This window comes from Pristis pectinata, chromosome 2, assembly GCF_009764475.1.
Source record: "Pristis pectinata isolate sPriPec2 chromosome 2, sPriPec2.1.pri, whole genome shotgun sequence".
Classification (NCBI taxonomy): domain Eukaryota; kingdom Metazoa; phylum Chordata; class Chondrichthyes; order Rhinopristiformes; family Pristidae; genus Pristis; species Pristis pectinata.
Window position 1 is genome coordinate 17,159,218 of NC_067406.1, and position 21,595 is coordinate 17,180,812.

At 43.7% G+C, this 21,595-nt stretch overlaps 1 protein-coding gene across 1 annotated transcript in view; it reads left to right on the forward strand.

Annotated features, from left to right (window-relative positions):
• The first annotated feature begins 962 nt into the window (after window positions 1–962).
• LOC127579552 (alpha-1A adrenergic receptor-like) overlaps window positions 963–21,595 on the forward strand; it is a 45,664-nt gene continuing 25,031 nt past the window's right edge. Inside the window, exon 1 of the mRNA XM_052032416.1 lies at window positions 963–3,284. Coding sequence (XP_051888376.1) covers window positions 2,330–3,284 — 955 coding nt within the window. The 5' untranslated portion in view covers window positions 963–2,329. The remainder of the gene's footprint in view (window positions 3,285–21,595) is intronic.

Consider the following 21,595-nt stretch of genomic DNA (forward strand, 5'->3'; position numbering starts at 1 on the left):
GGGACAGACGGGTCTTAACTCTATGGTAATCGATTAAACGTGTTGTTCTCCTCAAGTCTGTGTGAATTCAAATTTCGATTAACCGCGCACGGTATTCGTGTACCACACACTGTTCGGTTCAGCACCCGGCAGTTGGCACCGTATGGTGACGGCCTTAATGCTTTGTAATGTAAAGTACAACCTCGCGTTGCTTTAATTCCACTCGTTCCTAATCGATGAAGACCAATTGTCCCTGTAACATGCAGCGATTGCATGGAGGCATGGCGCACGATGCACCCCATCTCTCTGTTTCTCTCTGCTTCAACCCTCAACTCCAGAGATAAACGCCCGACAGCCGAGCAGAAAGGGGGTTGGAATGGATACGGAGGTGCAAACACCGAGGGGTGATGGAGTGAGCTAGTGAGAGATGAATGGAAAAAGCAGTGGGTCAGAAGGCAGAGTTATAAACAAACACAGACCGAGAGGATGGGGAAGATGCAGGAGATAACAGCACACTTCCTGTGTTGTACTGTTCCATGTTCTACGGAGTAGAGTTAAAAACACAGAACGAAACCTTGGGGGGGAAAGGCGGATAACAACGGTCAATATTGTTAGAAACTGAGAGTCTCAAAGTGTGAAAGTCTCAGAGAGAGATGAAGAAATCGGGGACAATAAAAACAGGCGGGTTGAGGAAGGGGGAGAGAGAGAGAGAGAGGCAGCAGACAGCAAATTGCAGGGATAAAGCTGGAACCCGGAATGGAATAAAAACAGCTGGCGAGATGATTGAGAGAAAAGCGGAAAGACGGCAGAGAGAGAAAAAGGTTCAGAAAGGAAACAAGGAGGAAACAAATTCAGAGAGATAAAGAAAAGGGTATAATGACAAAAAAAATGATGGAAACACGGCGAGAAGGGGAAGAAGTAAAGAACTAGGACCAAACCAGTGAAGAACATTATAACATCTATTTTATTACGAAGTTAGCACATTTAATCGTTTGATGTTGTTAGCTTAATTCAAAGCACATGTATAAAAGTTCAAAAAAAGTAAAACCCTTATTAAAAATAGTGACCGTGCTTTGCATTTGGCGGGTTATATTCTACATGGCTCAGAGGACACTTATTATTGGTAGTATAGCCAGATTATCTTTTTAACAGTATAATGTAATGTTTGATATGATTGGTGTATGTCACCATAGAAACCATCTAGTCGTCAAAACTTGAGTTGATACTTCATATTTTTAAAATTCAGAGATTTTATACCCGCCCTTTTTTCGATAAGCTTAGAGTGATTTCTGTAAACAAGATCCCCTACTTCCGAGAGAGGTAAACGATCAAACAGGGAGTGTTGAGGCGTTTGATTATTCGCCTCTGAATTGCAAAGCTTTGGAACGTATCTAGAGCCAAGTTGAAACAATGCGCTTGTATCACAGAATGAATGAGTGAATTAGAATTTCATTTACAGGTTATTGAAAGACAGAGGTAACAAACTATAGATAATGGGGAGGAGAATAATCAAAATCAAAATAAAATGATTGGAATTCGCAGCAGTTATGAAGGCGTTTATATTTCAGGATTCAGAGGTGAGCAGAGTAGTCAAACTTAACTTGGTGATTTCCATTGGCCAGTTAAGTACTGCGAATGGGATAGGTCAGCTGCAGCTTATTTATAATACTCAATGTGATATATTTCTATAAATAAGAACACCTTCCATCTATAGTTGAGTAGTTTTCCTGTTGACTGGTTGGAGATTGTCCAATAGATCTCTCCACAGTCGGATCTCTGCTGCCCTCTAACGGCGTTCGCCACAGGCGCACGGAATCCGTGACGTGAGGACCATCCCGAGGAGGCGAGGTTTTCAAGTGATTGAAAAGTGTTATTGAAGCTTCAGCACCCAACTGCTTGAACAGATTTTCAGTAGTGGTCAGCTTCGGCGACTCTTCTTACCAGTGCATGAATTAGTGTGTGTCTGTATGTGTCTGTGTCTCTGTGTGTGTGTGTGTGTATGTGCAGAAGGGAGGGGGATAATATTACCCCGGGACTGTGCAGATGCTGAGCGGTGAAACTGTGCAGGAAAAGTTGCAGCCACGATTGAATGGGAGTCGGTAAAGAAGAGAGATGCCACCAGGAGAAGGGAGTCTAACGGGGCTTCAGTCAAGCTCAAAATGCGAAGGGGAAGTGAGCTTGGCCAGTTACCCTGCAGGACTCGGTCATGGAGCATGAACGACCCCGGGATGGGCTCCCGCAGGGTCCGAGGCGCTACATGGGAAGCCTTCTGACACATTGGCACGACGCGAGGGCTTGAAGAGGCTGAAGTTGGCAAACTCACTCACATGGAGACGGCAGTTCTTCTAAGATGACTTTTTCTGAGTTTACTAATGAGAGCTTCCATGGGAACTATTCGAATGCGTCCGCAATTAACTATGGCCTGTCCCCGAATGAGTCCATCACCGCCAACAGATCCGGCCGCCCGGAGGAGCTGGATGTCAACCAAGCGGTGGCCCTGGGGGTTATCCTGGGTGCTTTCATCCTGTTCGCCATTGTGGGCAACATCATGGTCATTCTGTCAGTGGCCTGCAACCGGCACCTGCAGACGGTGACCAACTATTTCATCATTAACCTGGCCATCGCTGACCTCCTCCTGAGTACCATCATCCTGCCCTTCTCGGCCAGCCTGGAGATCTTTGGCTACTGGGCTTTCGGGAGAATCTTCTGCGATGTCTGGGCTGCAGTTGACGTCCTGTGTTGCACGGCCTCAATAATGAGCCTCTGTGTCATATCCATTGACCGCTACATTGGCGTGCGCTACTCTTTGCGCTATCCAACCATCATGACCGAGGTGAAGGCGGTGCGGATCCTGATCATCCTGTGGGTCACCTCCATCGTTGTCTCGGTGGGTCCTCTCCTGGGCTGGAAGGAGCCTGCCCCGGACGATGAGACGGAGTGCAGCATCACTGAGGAACCGGGTTACGCCCTGTTCTCCTCTCTCTTCTCCTTCTACCTCCCGCTCATGGTGATCCTGGTCATGTACTTCCGAATCTACGTTGTAGCCAGGCGGACCACCAAGAGCCTGGAGGCCGGGGTGAAGAGGGAGCGGAGTAAGACCATGGAGGTTGTCCTGAGAATTCACTGCAAGAGCGTGCTGGACGATTCCAACCCCAGCTTCAAGGGCAAGGGACATCACTTGCGCAGCTCCCTCTCCATGCGGCTCCTCAAGTTTTCCCGGGAGAAGAAGGCGGCTCAGACTCTGGGCATCGTGGTCGGAGTCTTCATCCTTTGCTGGCTTCCCTTTTTCACCATCTTGCCGCTGGGTAGGTAGACCGACGTACATAGTCCGGCTTTTAGAATCATCCTTCCGCAGACAGCCCCGTGGTTTCTGTTTACGCACAGGAAGCAGTTAACGGTGTGCATCTCACTGTGTGTGGCACCCGCTGTCTGGTTCTCAGTGTACCTGGGTATCGCAGCCAAGGAGCCGAGAGTCGGCCGGCAGACCCGAGCGGGGATAATTCACTATCCGATCACCCCCTTTCTGCTCAGTCCCTTACTGGGTCACCCTGAGGTGCTTGTGTCTTGTTGAGACAGGGAACAAGCCAAAACCAATGTCCCCAAAACAAGCCAGTGGTGCCAGTCACCTCTCCAAACAAGGGAGGGGTCCCCCGCCAGCTACACACCTCGCCACTCCCCGTGCCCCCTCGGTAGTTTTACTGCCCTCACCCCCGTGGTCGGTTTTGGGCCCAAACGTGGTTGGGGACTTTGCTCTTTTCTGCCTGCTATTTAAATTGGATGGAGCTGACATCGCTGAATAGGGTTCAACTCTCAGACTGCGAGGGAAATGCCTCAGCAACCACACGCATTCCAACTTTCAACAATCCACCCATCGTTGCTCGACTTTCCCACATAAATCAACGAGTGTTTCTGCGCTGAAGCGCAGGCATATTCACTTGTTGCTCTGCACTCGGTGGGTACGATTCCATTGCAGCTTCTTTCAGTTAGCGAGTCAACAGGACGCACACAAGTGCGGCAATCAAACTATTAAACCTAGAACAATACAGTTCAAAAACAGGTCCTTCAGCCCATCGTGTCTGCACCGACCACGGTGCCAATCTCACTATAATCCCATCCGCCTGCACTTGGTCCCTACGGCTTGTTCAAGCGTCCGTCCAAATGCCTCTTAAGCCCCACTATGATATCTGCTTCTATCACCTCTCCCAGCAGCGCTCTCCATGCACCTACCACTCTCTGTGTAAAAAAGCTCGCCTCATAAATCTTCTTTAAAATTTTCCCCTCTCACCTTAAACCTCTGCCCTTTGTTATTTGACATTTCCACCCTGGGAAAAAGACTCCAACTAACAGCCCCATCTCTGCTTGTCATACTTCTGTCAGGTTGCCCCTCAGCCTCCAATGCTCCAGAGAAAACAATCCAAGTTTGTCCAACTTTTCCTTGCAGCTAACACACTCTAATCCAGGCCACATCCAGGGAAACCTCTTTGGTGCCTTCTCCAAAAGCCTCCACCTCTGGTGTGGTGAGCTGAACTGCACACAATAGTCCAAATGTAGCCTAACCAAAGTTTCATGCAGCTGCAACACTGGACATTCACTGCAAACCTCACTGTTGATCCTTTCACTCATACCCCAATAGTGAAGCAATAGAGGACAGTGACGCAGTCTGTGGAGCCTCACAGCTCCAGTGACTCAGGTTCAATCCCAACCTCCGGTGCTGTGAGAGGATTGCACGCTCTGACTGTGTGGGATTCCTCCCACATTCCAAAGACATGGTTAACTGGCAACTCTAAATTGCGTCTCATGTGTAGGTGAGTAATAGAATCTGGGGGAGTTGGTGGGAATGTGGAGAGTACAGATTACACCAAAATCTATGGCAAATGGGTTGCTTTGCGGGAGAGCATAGACTCAATGACCTCTTCTATGTCATTAGAAAATAAACAAAAACATTTAGAAATCAGAGCCAAAAATTCAACCTCAGTTTATTTGGAACCGACTCGACATGAGAGGAACAATTCGCACTTTTTCCTTACTTAGTTACAAGATGTCGATGTCACTGCCCATGCCAGCATTTGGTCTCCATCCCTCAATGCCCCAGAATTTAGGAGGTAATTAAGGACATTTCCTGATTTGAATGAAGGTAGTTCTCTACAGGACATCACAGGTGAGATAGAACATAGAACATAGAACATTACAGCACAGTACAGGCCTTTCAGCCCACGATGTTGTGCTGACATTTTACCTTGCTCTAATATCTACCTAACCCTTCCTTCCTACATAGTCCCCACCCCCCACTTCTCTATCATTCATGTGTCTATCTAAGAGTCTCTTAAATGTCCCTAATGTATCTGCCTCCACCACCTCTGCTGGCAGTGCGTTCCACAGACCCACCGCTCTCTGTGTAAAAACCTTACCCCTGACATCCCCCTTATACCTTCCTCCAATCACCTTAAAATTATGTCCCCTCATGTTAGCCATTGTCGCCCTGGGAAAAAGTCTCTGACTGTCCACTCAATCTATGCCTCTTATCATCTTGTACACCTCTATCAAGTCCCCTCTCATCCTCCTTCTCTCCAAAGAGAAAAGCCCTAGCTCACTCAACCTATCATCATAAGACATGCTCTCCAATCCAGGCAGCATCCCGGTAAATCTCCTCTGCACCCTCTCTGAAGCTTCCACATCCTTCCTATAATGAGATGAAAATACCTCAGTGCCAACTGCCGCCCAGCTTTCCATAATAATTTATTGACTTTCCCACATTGGTGAGTCTGGAGTCATACACAGGCCAGACCTGGTGAGGCTTATCTGTGACTCCAGACCCACAATGTCTTCCCTGGAGGACGTTAGTAAAGGAAATACATCTTTTGCAAAAATCCAGTTGTTTTGTGATTAACCTTGCTACTTTTCTCTTAAATTGCAAATTTATTTAATTACTTGCATTCAAATTGCCAGCTGCCATGGTGGGATTCAGATGGAGATCTCTGGATCAACAGATTCAGAGCTCCAGCTGCTTGGCACATAACTTAACCACCATGTATCTTCATGGAGTTTAACAGCGGGAGTTTTAGTTGAGGAACACCATCATGTAAACAGTTAAGGCATTAAGAAGAACGTTGCAACAGGAACAGGATATCGCACCCCAGGAGTTTTGTTTTAAATTATGGCTGATGTATGTTTTAACTCTATCTGCCTGTTTGATATTTCTTAATACCTTTTGCCCGGTAGATTCCAATCAAACTCTTCTGTGTCTTATTGTAGCAGAAGAATGAATGCATTTCTTTCAAACAGTTCTATTAAATTGCTTCACAATGGGAGGCATTCCGATTTTTCTAATCTGGTATGAATATGATAGACCTATATACAAAAATACGGGAGTATTACTTCAAGCCTTTAATGGAACTTGCATCAAGCTCCATTGAATCAGCACAGCAGGAATAAAAGTAACTTAAATTTCTTGCTGGAACAGTTATATTGCTAACCTTGCTGATTTAACCCTTTTGTACTGTTTGTGTCGGCCACTGTATGCTCTGTGAATCCATACAGCCTTACTTTTGCTTTGATACACAGGCTACTTGAGTGTTAAAGTGCAGAAATGTTCACTTATTGCTCATCATTCAAAAACTACAATTAAAACAAAAACTACTGGAGGAATTCAATGGGTCAGGAAGCATCTGGAGAGGCAGAGGGATGGTCAAAAGTTTGGGTGGAGACCCTGCATCAGGACTGCATCAGAATCAGATTTATTAGTACTGACTTATATGACGTGAAATGTGTCATTTTGCGGCAGCAATACAGTGCAAAGACATAAATTTATTATGAATTACGAAGATAAACAGTGCAAAAAATAGGAATAACAAGGTAATGTTCATGGGTTTATGGAAGTCTGATGGTGGAAGGGAAGAAGCTGTTTAAGAGTGGGTCTTCAGGTCCCTGTATCACCTCCCCAATGGTAGTAATGTGAAGGGGGCATGCCCCAGATGGTGAGGGTCCTTAGTGATGGATGGCCCCTTCTTGAAGATATCCTCGATGGCGGGAAGGGTTGTGCCCGTGATGGAGCTGGCTGAGTCTGCAACCCTCCGCAGCCTCTTTTGATCCTGTGCATCGGAGCCTCCATACTAGGCTGCGATGCAACCAGACTGAGAAGGTAGAGGGGAGATAGCCAGTATAAAGGGGTGAGGGTTGGCAGGCGAAAGGTGGAGCCAGATGAGGAGGGGAATGATGAGTAGAAGGAACCAGGTGGAGAAAGGAGAGGGGTGAAGTTGGGAGACAGCAGCTGGTGGCTAATAGGTAGATAAGGAGAGAGAGAAATGAGGAGCAGACAGAGTCATGTGGAGAGAGGAGAGGTTGGAGGTTGAGACGGAAGCTGGAAGGTGATGAGTGGAGACAGAAGAGGCTGCAGATACTGGAATCTGATAGGAATGGAAGGTGATAAGTGGAACCACATAAAGGAGGGATGATGGGCAGGTGGAAGATGTTGGCGGAGGGGACAGGACGCCCAGTAGGTTTAGTGTGTGGGCGATAAGCAGGGGGGTAGGAGAATGAAGCTGAGTGACATGAAATACAGGCTGGTGTTTATGCTCTTTCTTCTACTTAACTCTGGAAACTTTTTCCCCCATCTGTTTATCTCACATCTCCTCAAAAGGAATTGGAATTAGAATTGGTTTATTATTATTATACTGAGGTACAGTGAAAAACTTGTCTTGCATACCGTTCGTACAGATCAATTCATTACACAGTGCATTGAGGTAGCGCAAGGTAAAACAACACAGAATGCAGAGTAAAGTGTCCCAGCTACAGGGAAAGTGCAGTGCAGGTAAACAATAAGGTGCAAGGTCATAATGAGATAGATTGTGAGGTCAAGAGTCTCTCTTACCGTATTAGTGAACCATTCGATAGTTTTATAACAGCAGGATAGAAGCTGTCCTTGAGCCTGGCAATATGTGCTTTCAGGCTTTTTGTAACTTCTGCCTGATGGGAGAGGGGAGAAGAGAGAATGTCCCGGGTGGGTGGGTTCTTTGATTACGCTGACTGCTTTACTGAAGCAGCATGGACAGAATCCATGGAGGGGAGGCTGGTTTTCTTGATGTGCTGAGCTGTGTCCACAGCTCTCTGCAGTTTCTTGCGGTCCCGGGCAGAGCAGTTGCCATACCAAGCCATGATGCAGCCAAATAGGATGCTTTCTATGGTGCATCAATAAAAGTTAGTGAGTGTCAAAGGGCACATGCCAAATTTTTTTAGCCTCCTGAGGAAGTAGAGGCTCTGGTGAGCTTTCTTGGCCGTGGCATCTACGTGATTTGACCAGGACAGGCTGTCGGTGATGTTCACTCCCAGGAACTTGAAGCTCTCAACCCTCTTGACCTCGGCAACATTGATGTAGACAGATGCATGTACACCACCCCCCTTCCTGAAGTCGATGACCAGCTCTCTTGTTTTGATGACATTGAGGGAAAGGTAGTTGTCATGACACCATGTCACTAAGCTTTCTTTCTCCTTCCTGTACTCCAGACTCATCGTTATTTGAGATACTGAGGCAGAAGCAGCTGATCTGATGAGTTTCAATAGTGGCAGGATGATGCACCATCTCTTCAACCTGTCTACAGAAATGTGGATGGACTGTATAGGGGACAGTGATCTCATAACATGTATTGTAGTAGGGAAAGGAAGCTGAGGGTCTGTGTATTCCAGGGTGATCCTCTTCATTAAGTCTATAGCTTCCCTCTGTGCCTATCTTGGAATCCTCCAAGGTGCCTCTTCCTTATGAGCAGCAACCCCAGTTATCCTGTCCTATTGTCTTGCTGACATTTATAGGGTAATATAGTATGGAAACAGGCCCTTCGGCCCAACTCGTCTGTGCCAACCAAGGGCCCATTTAAGCTAGTCCCGTTTGCCTGCATTTGGCCCATTTCCCTCTAAACCTTTCCTATCCATGTACCTGTCCAAATGTCTTTTAAATGTTACTGTACCTGCCTCAAATTCTTCCTCTGGCAGCTCATTCCATATACACACCACCTTTTGGATGAAAAAGTTGCCCCTCAGGATGCTTTTAAATCTTTCCCCTCTCACCTTAAACCTATGCCCTCTATTTTTGATTCCCTTTCCCTGTGAAAAAGACTGTGTGTGTTTACTCTATCTATGCCCCACATGATTTTATACACCTCTATAAGGTCATCCATCAGTCTCCTTGAATGAATAAAATTCTAGCCTACCCAGCCTCAGACCCTTGAGTCCTGGCAGCATACTTGCAAACCGTCCTTGCACTCTTCTGTCTGGAATGTATACTCTGGCCTCATCTGGCAGGGAATAATTAAGCCAGTTGTCTCCAACATCCCTTCCACTCAAGCAAATGTATATGAAAGCTGTTCATAACGACAGGAGTAGTATTTGTAATGGGGGTGAACTGGGGATGAGGGTGTGGTTGAGCAAATTGGTAGTTGCAGAGTTGTTGCAGTAAATGGGGATTCAATAATCTGAGGGCAGGACTTTAGAAGTGCAGATATCAGTGAATTAGAAGTGAGCTTTTCCACTGGTAGATCCAGAAGGAAGTAGGGTGGAGAGGAAAGGTGTACGCAGGTAACAATCAATGAAAGATGGTGATCACAGAGAAGCCCATCTGTAATTGATCTGATAGTATGGTCAGAGGAGTGACCTGGAAAAAATTTAGGTGCGTTTCCTCTGGGTGCTCTGGTTCCCTCCCACATTCCAAAGCCGTATGGGTTAAGAAGTAGTGGGCATGCTGTGTTGGCGCTGGAAGCGTGGCGACACTTGTGGGCTGCCCCCAGAACACTATGCAAAAGATGCATTTCACTGTGTGTTTCGATGTATATGTGACTAATAAAGATATCTTAAAGTCTTAAAAAATCTTAATATCTCTTAAAAATTAGAGGACAGTGAACTCAGCTGAGAGACACATGATGGACTGAGATATCAGTTAACTGAAAAGGCACTCAGTGCAGAGGGAGCAGAGCAGCAAAGAAATTTTGCTGAGAAAAAAATTACATGTATGGGTGGATGTTAGAGAATTAGAATTTTAAGTCATGTTGGTCTTCCTAAATACTGGCTAAAAAAATTGGTGTACACTGAAGGCCCCTCTGTTCTCCCACACTTCTCAGTATTCTCCCATTTATTAATCATGCTATGGACTTCCCCAGTGCATTACTTCACATTTGACTGGATTAAATTCTATTTACCACTTTTCTTCCTAACTGATCAATCCTATCGTGTAACTCTTTCCACTTCACTGTTAACCACTCTGACAATTTTTATATCTTCTTCAAATTTCTTTAGCATGCATATATTACAGCAGCCCTGTGCTGCACACAGGACTCTGCCCTTCAGTCACACAAACACCCATCCATTGTTACCGCTTCTGAGACAGGTTTGGATCCAATTTGCCACTTTCCCTTGGATCACTTGGGCTTTTACTTTTTGACCAGCCTATCATATGGGACCTTGTCAAAGACTTTGCTAAAATCCACGTAGATTGCATCAAATGCATGGCCCTTATCAGCCCTCCTTGTTATCTCACCAAAAGAATTCAGTCAAGTTAGTCAGACTTCCCCAAACAAATCCATGCTGACTCTCCCTGATTAATATGTGCCTTTCTAAATGAAGGTTTACACGATCTCTCAGAATTGATTCCAATAATTTGCCCAATAACATTAACAAGCATGTAATTATTCACTTCATCCTTTCTTAAACAATGGGTGAACATTATCAGTCCTTCAACTCTCTGGAATTTCTCTTTAGACAAGAAGGATTAAAGATAAATGGTGAGAGCCTCCACAATTTCTTCCCTTGCTTCTTGGTGTATTTATCATTCAGATCTGACAATTTATCTACCTTCAAAGACACCGAACCCCTTAATGCTCCCTCTTTTACTATGCTTATCCCATGCATATTTCACACTTGACATCCTTAACTACACCAGACATCACTCCCCCCCTCATTGTGCAAACAGCTGCAAAACATTCCATAAAAATTTTACCCACATCCTCCAACCCACACATAGATTACTTCTGTGCTCCCTTGTGGGCACTTCTCTTTCCTTAGTTATCCTCTTGTTCTTTAAGTACTCATAAAACATGTTTTGATTTTCTTTGATATCATTTGGTAGTTTTTCTCATGCCCTCTCTTTGCTTTCCCAATTTCCTTTTTTAATTTCACCCTTAATTTTCTATATTTTGTTAGGCATTTTGTAGTATTCAGTTCTTCGTTCCAATACAAGCTTCTACTTTTTGCCCGATCTTACTTTCTATGTACCTTGTCCTCCAGAAAGCTTGGATTTGGCATTTCCACGCTTCTTTGTCAGAACGTATTTATCCTCAATCCCTTGAATCTCCTTGACTTCCTCACACTGTCCTGATGCTGATTTATCGATTGCTATAGTGTGGTGCTGTTTCTGCAGTGCAGCAGCTATCACGTTCGCCTAGCACACAAAAGGTCCCCAGTCCGATCCTGGGCAGGAACACTTGATTGAGTTCAATTCTACACACCTGATGTAAAACCAAATTACCTCCATCATGGAGACACGAGAGATTGCAGATGCTGGAATCTGGAACAACAAACAATCTGCTGGAGGAACTCAGTGGGTTGAGCAGCACCTGTCAGGGGAAAGGAATTGTTGAGGTTTTAGTTTGAAACCCTGTATCAGGACTTAGTTTCACATTGGGTGCACAGAATTGAACTGAATCAAGTTTTCCTGCTCAGGATCGAACTGGGGACTTTTCGCGTGTTCGATGAACGTGATAACTGCTACACTACAGAAATTGCGCCACTCTATGAGTCCTTGTTTGTTGCTCCAGATTCCAGCATCTGCAGTCTCTTGTGTCTCCGTGATGGAGGTAATTTGGTGCAGGGTTTCAACCCAAAACGTTGACAATTCCTTCCCTCCCACAGATGCTGCTTGACCTGCTGAGTTCCTCCAGCAGACTGTTTGGTACCTCCTTCATGTTTGTGCACTCTCCCTCTCCTGTATAATGATGAACACTTCACCTCTCGATCTATCTCGTCATGGCCCTCGCACTTTGGTTGTCTACCTGTATTGCACCTTCTCTGTAACTGTAACACTATATTCCACATTCTGTTTCGTTTGTACTACTTCAATGTACTTATGTAAGGAATGAGCTGTCTGAATGGCACCCAAACAAAAGCTTTCCACTGTATCTCGGTACATGACAATAAAAAAACAATTACCAATCTTCAAGTCAACATTTTCCAATCCACTTTTGCAAAATCAATTCTCAGCCTAGAAAAACTGGCCTGGAACCTTAGCCGAATCAAACTGAATTATTATCCACTACCAACGTGCTCTTCCATTGTACTGTACTCCTCCTTGTACCTGCCCAGTTTCATTCTCCAAAACTAAATCCAGAAACTAAATTGCAGTCCACACCCCTGCCTCTTGCTAAAGACTGGCTAAAGAGAAGCTCTTCTAAATGCAATTTAAGAATCCTGCACGTTCTGTATGTCTCCCACTGATTGTTATAGCACAGTCCTTCAGTCCACCATGCCCATGCCAACCATTTTGCCCATTTACACTAATCCCATTTGCCCACACTAGGTCCATTCCCTTGTATGCCTTGCCTATTTAAGTGCCCATCCAAATGTCTCTACACTGTAGTGATTGTGTTTGATTCCATTTCCTCTGGCAGCAAGTTTCAGAAGTCAACCACTCTTTATGTAACCCCTCACATAGAACATAAAACATTACAGCACAGTACAGGCCCTTCAGCCCACAATGTTGTGCCGACATTTTATCCTGCTCTAAGATCTATCTAACCCTTTCCTCCATTTCTCTATCATTCATGTGTCTATCTAAGAGTCTCTTAAATGTCCCTAATGTATCTGCCCCCACAACCTCTACCGGCAGTGCGTTCCATGCACCCACCACTCCCTTTAAGTATCCCTTTAAAACTCCTTCCTCTCATTTCATCCCCATGCCCTCTTGTTTCTGATACCCCTATGAGAAAAAGATTCTGACCATCTTCCCCAGCTATAATTTTATAGATCTCTCTCAGGTCACCCCTCAGCCTCCTTCATTCCAGGTAAAGAAATTCAGCCTATCCAATCTCTCCCCATAACTGCAATCCAGGAAATGTCCTAGTGAATCTCTTCTGTATTCTCTCGAGTGCAACCATATTCTTCCTAGTGTCCCAGTTAATATAAGGGAATTGAAAGTCCTCCTCTATTACTGCCCTTTGCTTTTGTTAGAAATTTGCCTGCAAAACTGTTTTATTTCCATTTTGTTGTGTGTTGGTCTATAATACCCTTACAGGGTGTGAATTTTGCTTTTATGTTTGAAGCTACATTTAATGATCTATCTATTTGCCACACCCATTCCATTTTTTCATTCTCACTCTATCTGGTCTGAAAACATAGCCAGTTACATTGGGCTGACATTCCTGCTCCTCTTTAAGGCATGTTTCAGTAATTGCTCAGTTACCGGTCCTGTAGCCAGAGCTCTGCACTGGGGGTGTAAGTCTAAATCCACCCACAGAAGCTGGGAAAAATATGACAGGTAATTAACAAAGACTGGAATTTTATAAAAAGCTAGTCTCAGTATCATTAACCGTGAAACTACCAAATTATTGTAAAAGGCCGTCTGGTTTATTAATGTCCTTCAGGAAAGTAAATCTCTGATCTCTCACCAAGCCTGCTTGTAGATAACTCCAGGCTCTCCCACGTGGTTGACTCTTAACTGCCTCCTCATTACAGGGGCAATTGGGGAAACACATAATGCTGGCATTGCTAGTGATGTCCACATCCAATGAAGGATTTGTACTTTCGTGTATCTCTCCATGCCATGAGCTCAGCTGCTTTATTCACTGTACTCCCTGCATTTAGTTACATGAGCATAGCCATGGAACGTAGGAACAGGCCCTTCGGCCCACAATGTCCGTGCCAACCATGATACCAATCTAAACTAATCCTATCTGCCTGCATGTGTTCTATATCCTTCCACTCTCTGCCTGTTCATGTGCCTGATGGACTCTGACCTCACGATCTACCTTGTTGTGACCTTGCACCTTATTGCACTGCACTTTCTCTGTAGCTGTGACACTTTACTCTGTACTGTTATTGTTTTTACCTGTACTACATCAATGCACTCTGTACTAACTCAATGTAACTGCACTGTGTAATGAATTGACCTGTACGAACGGTATGCAAGACAAGTTTTTCACTGCACCTTGGTACAAGTGACAATAATAAACCAATACCAATACACTCTATTGCTACCACATCCTTCCTGTAGTCTGGCAACCAGAACCACAATCCTTTACAATTAAAATCCTTTCTACCCAGAGTAAAGAACAGTAATGGTTTATTTCTACAATAATAAACCAATACCAATACTATTGTACCTGCTTCTACTACCTCACCTGGCAGCACGCTCCAAACAACTACCGCTCTCTGTGTAAGATACTTGCCCTCGTAAATCTCCTTTAAACTTCCCCCTCTCACCTTAAAGCTATGTCCTGTAGTATTTGACATTTCCATCCTGGTAAAATTTTCTATCTACCCTACCTATGCCTCTCATATCATAATTTTATATATTTCAGTCAGGTCACCCCTCAGCCCCTGACGCTCCAGAGAAAGCAATCCAAGTTTGTCCAACCTCTCCTCATAGCTAATACACTCTAATCCAGGCAGCATCCTGGTGAACCTCTTCTGAACCCACTACAAAGATTCCCCATCCTTCCTGTAATGCAGTGACCAGAACTGCACAAGATACTCCTGAAGTAAAACAGAGAGTGCAGGAAGCACTCAGTGGGTCAAGCAGCAGCTGTGGAAAGAGAAGCAAAGTTAACATTCCGTGTTAATGACCTATTAGAGAGGTGTTAATAGGAGATATTCCAGAGTTAAAGTCAGTGTTACTAGAGAGGGATGACATTGCTGTTGCCAGGGTAGAGTTGCTTTGAAGCATTATTGACTTGTTCAGATTTGGAGGGAGGCCTGGGAAGCGAGTGAAGTACAGGTGTGATTGGGAGGCACACTGGCATAGTTAGCAGAACTGCTCCAGAGACCTGGCTTCATTGCTGATCTGTGGTGCTTTTTTGTGTGGAGTTTGCATGTTCTCCCTGCAACCACGTGTGTTTCCTCTGGGTGCTCCAGTTTCCTCCCACATCCCAAGGATGTGCGGATCGGTAGATTAATTGGCCACTGTAACCTACCCCTGGTGTGTAGGTGAGTGTTAGAACCTCAGGGAGTTGGTGGGAATGTGGGGAAAATAAAATGAGATTAGTGTAAATGAATATTTGATGGTCAGCACAGACTTGATGGACTGAAGGTCCTGTTTCATTAGTCCATGGCTCTATGAAGTTCATTGGTCTATTGTGCCTGTGCTGGATCTTTGAAAGCGTTATCCAACTAGTCCCACACTCCCACACTTTCCTTAGATCCTTCCAAGTATGTATCCGATTCTCTTCAGGAACTTACCATTGAACATCCTTCCAACACCCTTTCAGGCAATGTATTCCAGGGCATAAACATGTATTGCATAGAAAATCCTTCCCGCGTCCCTTAATGGGGTGCCACATTGGCAAAGGTGAAGCCTTTCCAGTAGCGGGTGGAAGATCCCATCACACTATTTGCAGGAGAACAGTAAAGTCTGAGGATGCATCACCCTTGGAAGACTGGATAATAAGAATCAGAATCAGGTTTATTATCACTGACATGTTGTGAAGTTTGTTGTTTTGCAGCAGCAGTACAGTGCAAGACATACAAACACAAAAATTAATATAAGTTACAAAAGTAAATAAATAGCGCAAAAGGATAGCCAAGAGAAATGGAAAATACTTCTACTAATTTTTACAAAAAATATGCACTTATGTGCAGAAATTGGGTGTGGATTCTTTCTCTCTGATGGGTACTTTTCCTGATACTTCTGCATTCAGCTCTATGCACTTCTGAAGCACCCTGGGATGTTTTACTGTGTTAAGGAACTATATAAATGTTGCCATTTGTTAGCTTGTATATAATCATGGCGAGAAATATCACTAAATACCACATTTACTACAAAATCTCTGTAAAAAATGAATACATTTAAAATGCAAATTGAATTGTAGCAAATCCAAGACATGTAGTTTGCTGTATAAATTGAAGCAGTGGGCGATAGAAAAATAGATTTGCAAATGTCTTTCATATGCAACTAGTTTGTTGGAATTGTTTTTTTTTGTTAAAGTTCTAGTTAATGGGAGCATATAAGGATAGAATGTACCAGGGCTGTCTGTCACCCAAGCTGAGTGCAACTGTTAGCAATAAACATTATCCAAACTCTTGTGGAGAAATTACCCTCTTTGACCTATAATTAATACAGGCTGCAGATCTGTTCATTAGAATTATGATTGAGGGAATAAAATAAAGGACCTGCCTCCGTCATCCACAGACTGAGAATTTAAGAAATATCTAATGACGCGCAAATTCCTGAAGCGTTCCACATTTTTATCACTACCTCAATATACTAACACTATGACCACTTTGACCACTTTGCACTACAATGGGCTTTGTTTTTTGTGCTAATTGTGTCATTTTGTTTTTTGTTCTAATTATGTTTTTCTTGTGAATGTTGTGTCTCTAATGCCATGTGCCTGTGATGCTGCTGCAAGTAACTTTTTCATTGCACCTGTGCATATATGTGTATATGACAATAAACTCAACTTGACTAAACAAGCACTTAATTCACCAAGGCACAGAAGGCTATGGAATGAGTGCTAGAAAATTGGATTACTTCATGGTTGGCATTAACATAATGGGCCGAAAGGACTGTTTCCATGCTGTATAACTTATGACTCTTAATTCTTGCTCCATTGTCAGGACATCGAGTAATACAGCATGGAAACAGGCCCTTCAGCCCACCAAGCTAATGCCATTTGCCCACATTTGACCCATAATCCCTCTAAACCCCTCCTATCCATGTACTTATCCAAATGTCATCCCAAAGCAAAGTCACAACAAATGATTTACTTCTGAAGTGTAAAGTTCTATTATTATGTAGACAAAGATGGCACTTTAGTTGGGCAGGGCAAACTCCCAAAAAAGCCGAGAAGTAAATGACTGGCTAGTGTGATTTCATATTTATAATCGGGCTTAAAAGGAGGATGATCTCTTCTGCTTTTCCTCAAATCATGTCAAGGCATCTTCCACCCCTACTGAAAAGGTACTCCATTAATGCCACTCCAGATGCTACTTTGCAACACAGCTGGACATTTCTTCCCACCAGTGTGGGTTTGACCAGCATGAAATCTGGTCATATCCCAAGACTATCACATATTCCCACATCCAATAAACGTCTGCTGCAACAGGTAAGTTAAGAATAAGATGTATAAATTTTGCGTCTCAATAAGTTTCCAAGCAACAAGCAGCAGATTATAAAATGGATGAAGTTGTTGTCATCCTTGTTTTTTTTGCTGTTGTGAACATAATAAAGAGATTGGAGATTTCCTCTCACAACATTTAATAGCACAGTGAGAGACCATTCATCCATCACCTCTTTGTTAAAATTAAGTCAAGTTTATTGTCATGTGCACAAGTACAGTGAAGTTCAGTTACAATGAAAAACTTGCTTGCAGCAGCATCACAGGCACATAGTTCAGACAACACATAAAACATAATTTATACATAAAATATACATAAATTATATAAGACAATGAAGAGAAACAAACAGACTGTACAAGACATTGGTGCAAAAAAGTGCAATCAGAGACAAGTACATAGTAGTGCAAGAGGTGTTCCATTGCTGAGATAGGATTAGGATTGTGCAAGTTGATTCAAGAACCTGGTGGTTGCAGGAAAGTAGCTTTTCCTAAACCTGGTGGTGTGGGACTTCAGGCTTCTGTACCTCCTGCCCAACAGTAGCAGCAAGAGGAGGGCATGACCTGAATGGTGGGGATTCTTGATGATAAATGCCACCTTCTTGAGGCAGTACCTCCTGTAGATACTGTCATCCAAGTTACCTGCTTTCTTTATAACCTTCTGCTTTAAATATTTTGTCATACTTGTCTTCAAAGACACAGGGATTTATGCCTCAACCAGTTCCTGTGACAAAGCTCTTGTAGTAACCTCTGTAAAAACAAATACAGGAGAATAGGCTGTTGAATGGATTGAATGTTTGTCTTTAAAAATCCACAAAGTTAGTTAAAACCCCAGAGCTAACTTCCTCATGACTCAGTCGTATATTTCCAATATTTCTGTTGACTTTGGTATTTTCTGGCATTTTCAGTTTTATTTAATCTTACTTGTAATCTGTGATTCAGTTATTTTTGATGAACTCATCATTTCCTAAGCAGCCTTCAATTTAATATCCCACCCCAATCTTCCATTATTCTTTATATGTTGTCACTTAAGTATCTGAGATCAAAGAGTGTTGGGCTGTACATGTGATCTTTTATTTAATGATGTGCTGAGTTCTAAACTTTGGCCATGACATGAAAGAAATGGCATTAAAAATCTCACTCTGACTCCAAGTTGGGAGGGTGGAGGGGCTGGAAAGGAAAAGAGAGAAAAAAGTGAATTGAATCATCCTGCTCATTCTCCCAGACCTCTTGACAGCAGGTCACGGCCAGTGAAGTGGCAACAAGATAAAGCCAGGGTGAGAAATTACCAGGCACCCAGCTGCCCATTTGACAGAAGAGCAGAGCAAGTAAGATAAAGCAAACTAAGCAATAAACAAATTAGGAGATCTACAAAAGAGAATGTTGTATGATAACTGAAGCCTTTGACAACACTTGGTATTGGTATTGGTTTATTGTTGTCACTTGCACCGAGGTACAGTGAAAAACTTGTCTTGCATACCATTTGTACAGATCGAATCATTACACAGTGCAGTTACATTGAGTTAGTACAGAGTGCATTGAGGTAATACAGGTAAAAACTATAACAGTACAGAGTAAAGTGTTACAGCTACAGAAGAAGTGCAGTGCAGGTGGACAATAAGGTGCAAGGTCACAACAAGGTAGATTGTGAGGTCAAGAATCCATCTCATTGTATAAGGGAACCGTTCAATAGTCTTATCACCATTGGATAGAAGCTGTCCTTGAGCCTGGTGGTACGTGCCCTCAGGCTCCTGTATCTTCTGCCTGATGGGAGAGGAGAGAAGACAGAATGACCCGGCTGGGTGGGGTCTTTGATTATGCTGCCGGCTTCACCAAGGCAGCGAGAGGTAAAGACTGGTCCATGGAGGGGAGGCTGGTTTCTGTGATGCACTGGGTTGTATCCACAACTCTCTGCAGTTTCTTGTGGTCCTGAGAAGATCATTTGCCATACCAAGCCGTGATGCATCCAGATAGGATGCTTTCTATAGAGCATCGATAAAAGTTGGTGAGTGTCAAAGGGGACATACCGAATTTCTTTAGCCTCCTGAGGAAGTAGAGGCGTTAGTGAGCTTTCTTGGCCATGGTGTCTACGTGATCGGACCAGAACAGGATATTGGTGATGTTCATTCCTAGGAACTTGAAGCTCTCAACCCTCTCGACCTCAGCACTGTTGATGTAGACAGGTGCATTTACACCACCCCCTTTCCTGAAGTCAATGACCAGCTCTTTAGTTTTGTTGACATTGAGGGTAAGGTTGTTGTCATGACACCATGTGACTAAGCTCCCTATCTCCTTCCTGTACTCTGACTCATCATTATTTGAGATACGGCCTACTATGGTGGTATCATCTGCAAACTTGTAGATGGAGTTAGAGCAGAATCTGGCCATGCAGTTATGAGTATATTGGGAGTAGTGTAGAGGGCTGAGAATGCAGCCTTGTGGGGCACCAGTGTTGAGAATTATCGTGCTGGAGGTATTGCTGCTTTGGTAAATCCGTGACCTCTACCATGGAAATACCATCACTACCAAGTCATGAACTATACAGATTGTAAATATGTTGTTATTGTTTCACTGGGGCAAATCCTGGAATTCCATAGAACATTGACATCACATGGAATCTAACAGTTCAAGAATGCCATCCATGCCATCCCAAGGAACATCAGAGACGGGCAATAAATAGTGCAGGTCCTTTCAGCATTCTCATTTCCCCAGTATGAAAATTAAATAAAAATAAGATTAAGATATCTTTATTAGTCACATGTACATCGAAACACACAGTGAAATGCATCTTTGCGCAGAGTGTTCTGGGGGCAGCCTGCAAGTGTCGCCACGCTTCCAGTGCCAACATAACATGCCCACAACTTCCTAACCTGTACGTCTTTTGGAATGTGGGAGGAAACCGGAGCACCCGGAGGAAACCCACGCAGACACAGGGAGAACGTACAAACTCCTCACAGACAGTGGCTGGAATTGAACCTGGGTTGCTGGCGCTGTAATAGCATTACACTAACCGCTACACTACCATGCCTGCCCCAGAGGGACATTAATAAACAGTTATGTAGCATCTCTTCATTTAAGATATCTCAAATTGCCCTACATATTCAATTACAGTTACCACGGATAGACGGGAATGTGGAGTTAAGGTTGCAATCAGATCAGACATGATTTTATTGAACAGCAGAGCAGGTTTGAGGGGCCAAGCTGCCTCCTTCTGCTTCTAATTTATATTCATTGGTTGAATGTTCATAGGTACTTCTCATCTTCATGAAGGACACCATTCGATGGGAGCATTTTTAGAAATCACGGTATTAATTCTTGAGAATATGATGATTACATGATCACAGCTTCTGTCATGTTCAATAACAGTTATTTTGTGTCACGATGCAGCACTGTAACTTAAACAATGCCCCTCATGTAGGTGAGTGGTAGAATTTGATGGGATTAGTGTTGGATGCTTGATGATCAGGGTGGACTCAGTGAGCCTGTTTCTGTGCTGTATGACTCTTGGAGTCTAAAGTGTCCAGCTAAGCACTGCTATATTTTGGTGAAGTTTCTAATCCAGCACATCAGTGCTTCCATTATGCTGGCAGCTATTAGCCTGGGATTTACTGGATTGTTTGCCTTTGGGTATTGATTCTAGTGCAAAAATAAATCAAGTCTAGGTGTAGTGTGAGATATAGCAATTCAGGATAAGGTGGAAATCTGAACTTCTCTCTTAAATAAAACTAGAAAATGCTAGAAATACTCAGCAGGTCAGGCAGCATCCGTGAATAGAGGAACAGAGTTAAAATTTCAAGTCTGAGACCTTTGTCAGAACTGGGAAAGAAAGAAAACAACTTAGTTTTCAGTAGCAGAGAAGAAAGGGGTGTGGAAATGTGCAGATCAAGGGGAGTATCTCTGATAGGGTGAGACCAAATGAGTTAGTGTGGCAGGTAGAGGCAGATTATGTTTCTTTGTCTGTGTTATGTGTTGCCAAATGGGGCTGTGGAGCATAATATCATGTTAGGCTACAACAATAGTCTGACTTTATATTAGAGAGAGAAAAATGAGCCAAAATCACAGATTACTGGCAGAAATGGCCAGTTCTGATGTAGACAGAAAGAAAGAGCAAGTTACCTGAAGTTGGCAAATTGGATGTTGAGTCCAGAAGGCTGCAAAGTATCGAGACAGAAGGTGAGGTGTTGTTCTTCATTGGGCCTCAGTACAATGGTACAGGAGGCCACAGACAGCAAGATCAGAGTAGGAGTGGATTGAGAAGTAAAGTAGCAGACAACTGGAAACTCAGGAATGCCCATATGGAACTGAACGCAAGT